The sequence below is a fragment of the Phaethon lepturus genome, unplaced genomic scaffold (genome assembly GCF_000687285.1).
Source record: "Phaethon lepturus isolate BGI_N335 unplaced genomic scaffold, ASM68728v1 scaffold32209, whole genome shotgun sequence".
In the NCBI taxonomy this organism is placed as follows: Eukaryota; Metazoa; Chordata; class Aves; order Phaethontiformes; family Phaethontidae; genus Phaethon; species Phaethon lepturus.
In genome coordinates, this window is record NW_010566096.1 from 1 (window position 1) to 2,047 (window position 2,047).

Sequence of the window (2,047 nt, forward strand, 5' to 3'; positions counted from 1 at the left end):
GCTTGCTTGCCTGGCAAAGAGATGGGTCAGGGGGTGCTCTGAGCAGGATAAGGGGAGCCCTGGGTTAGGGATGGGAGGGGGGGCAAAGCTGGGGTTGGGAGGTGGGTGCTTTTTTGCCTCTGTGCTGCGGACTCTGCCCCAGACATCCTCTGTGTGGTGCGCTGTGTTGAGAAGGACCGTTTTGGATTCCTGGAGGTTTCCTCAGGCAGCTGCTGGGCGCCGCAGCATAGCACCCTGCGGCAGGCAGGATTGAACCTCGCCCCCCCACCCAGCCGCACCCCCAATACCTCCCTGCCCTCCTTGCATGGGGTGCAGAACCCCATAGGTGGGGGGCAGCAGGAGTGCGGGGTGGGAGCTGCAGGGATCGACAAGAGGCAAGGGGTGCGGATGTACCCTAGAGAGGAGAGACCCCCCACCTCTGTCCCAGGATGGGGGATTTGGAAGTGCAATACCTTGGAAAGACCTGGGCTTGTCTGCCTGGATCGGGATGTCTGAGCGAGGTTTGGTGGGATGGGGATGGATGGGGAACGGCTGTTTTTTGTTTCTTCCAGAGCAAGAACTGGGGGGCACCAGATAAAATAGGTGGGTGCGAAGCAAGCAGGACACGATGGCTCTTTGTGGGAAAGGCAGCTGAGCTGCGGGACTGCCTGCTGCAGGGGTCGTGGGTGCTAAACCTCGCCATGGGATCCACGCGCCTTTAGACAAAATAGCGGCAGAAAAGCGCAGGGAGGGTGGAATGCAAAGACATTTTCTGCTGTGGGAAGAGCCTGTGCTGCAGGGGTCAGAAGCAGCGATGTGCAAGGGGTGCTGGTTGGGAGGGAGTGGGGGGTCTAGCTAAGTGCAGGGCTGCTCTGCAGGGTGGCTGGGTCCCAGAGGTGGGACTGCTCGTCACCCTAATGTCCAGGGACCCTCTTCTCTCGTGGCGTCTGGCCAGACTCAGTGGATCCTGTCCTTGAGCCCCACCATGGGCATGTCCAGGTGTGCCAGGCTCCTGTGTGTGCAGAGCCCGGCACATGGGCATCTTGGGCACCCACCAAAGGTGCTCCTCAGTGCAAGCTGCAGATGTAGTGGCCATGGCTCTGAGAGGACAGTTTTCTTCTGGAAATAGGAACAGTGGTGCCTGACTCAAAGCCACAGCAGGTCCTGCCCTGTCCTGATCTCTCCTTCCCCTAGACCTGCCTGTGCCTGCCAGGGGTGCAGGTTAGAGCAGTGTTGCACCCCAACTTCAGCCTGCCATGGAGACATCCCTGCCGGGCACAGTGCCCCCAGAGCTGAGCAGGGGCTGTGCTGTGACACCAGCCCGGTTTCAAGCAGAGGTGGCAGCGGGGAATATTGGTGCTGGGATAGATCTGGGTACTGCCAAGTTACCTCCTGCTTGGGGCTGCAGATGAAAGAACCAGGCCAGATACTCACACAAATGAGCAGGTATTCGACTTCAGCGGGGTGCGAATGAGGGTGGGAGGGATGTGGAGACCCTGGGTCCAGACCCATTGCAGCCTGTGTTGACCTCTGAGCACTCCTACCCCTGTCCTGAGGTGCAGGGGCACCCTCTCCTCCTCGCTTGGAGGCCAGGGTGGGGTAGGGATGCTGCAAAGGAGACACAACCTCCTTACCATCTTCCGTGCCTCTAGAGCAGGGAAGGTGCAATGAGGTGCATCTGAAACCTGGGTCTGGGAGGGGGGCAACACAGCAGGGGGTCAAGGAGACTGGGGCACATCCTGCCCCTCTCCTCATGCCCTGAGAGGGAGATTTAACCTCTCTGGGGCCCGGCCTTGCAGGCAGCGGGCAGATCCAGCTGTGGCAGTTCCTGCTGGAGCTGCTCTCGGACCGAGCCAACCTGAACTGCATCGCCTGGGAAGGCACAAACGGGGAGTTCAAGCTGATCGACCCCGACGAGGTGGCGCGGCGCTGGGGCGAGCGGAAGAGCAAACCCAACATGAATTACGACAAGCTGAGCCGGGCGCTGCGCTACTACTACGACAAGAACATCATGACCAAGGTCCACGGCAAGCGCTACGCCTACAAGTTCGACTTCCACGGGCTGGCG

General features: G+C 60.4%; 1 protein-coding gene across 1 annotated transcript in view; it reads left to right on the forward strand.

The window, feature by feature from the left end:
• Nucleotides 1–142: 142 nt before the first annotated feature.
• Nucleotides 143–2,047, forward strand: part of LOC104627250 (protein FEV-like) — a gene marked incomplete at its 5' end in the record, with an annotated part of 2,238 nt that continues 333 nt past the window's right edge. Inside the window, 2 exons of the mRNA XM_010295383.1 lie at nt 143–325; nt 1,779–2,046. Of these exons, the coding sequence (XP_010293685.1) occupies nt 143–325; nt 1,779–2,046 (451 nt within the window). The remainder of the gene's footprint in view (nt 326–1,778; nt 2,047) is intronic.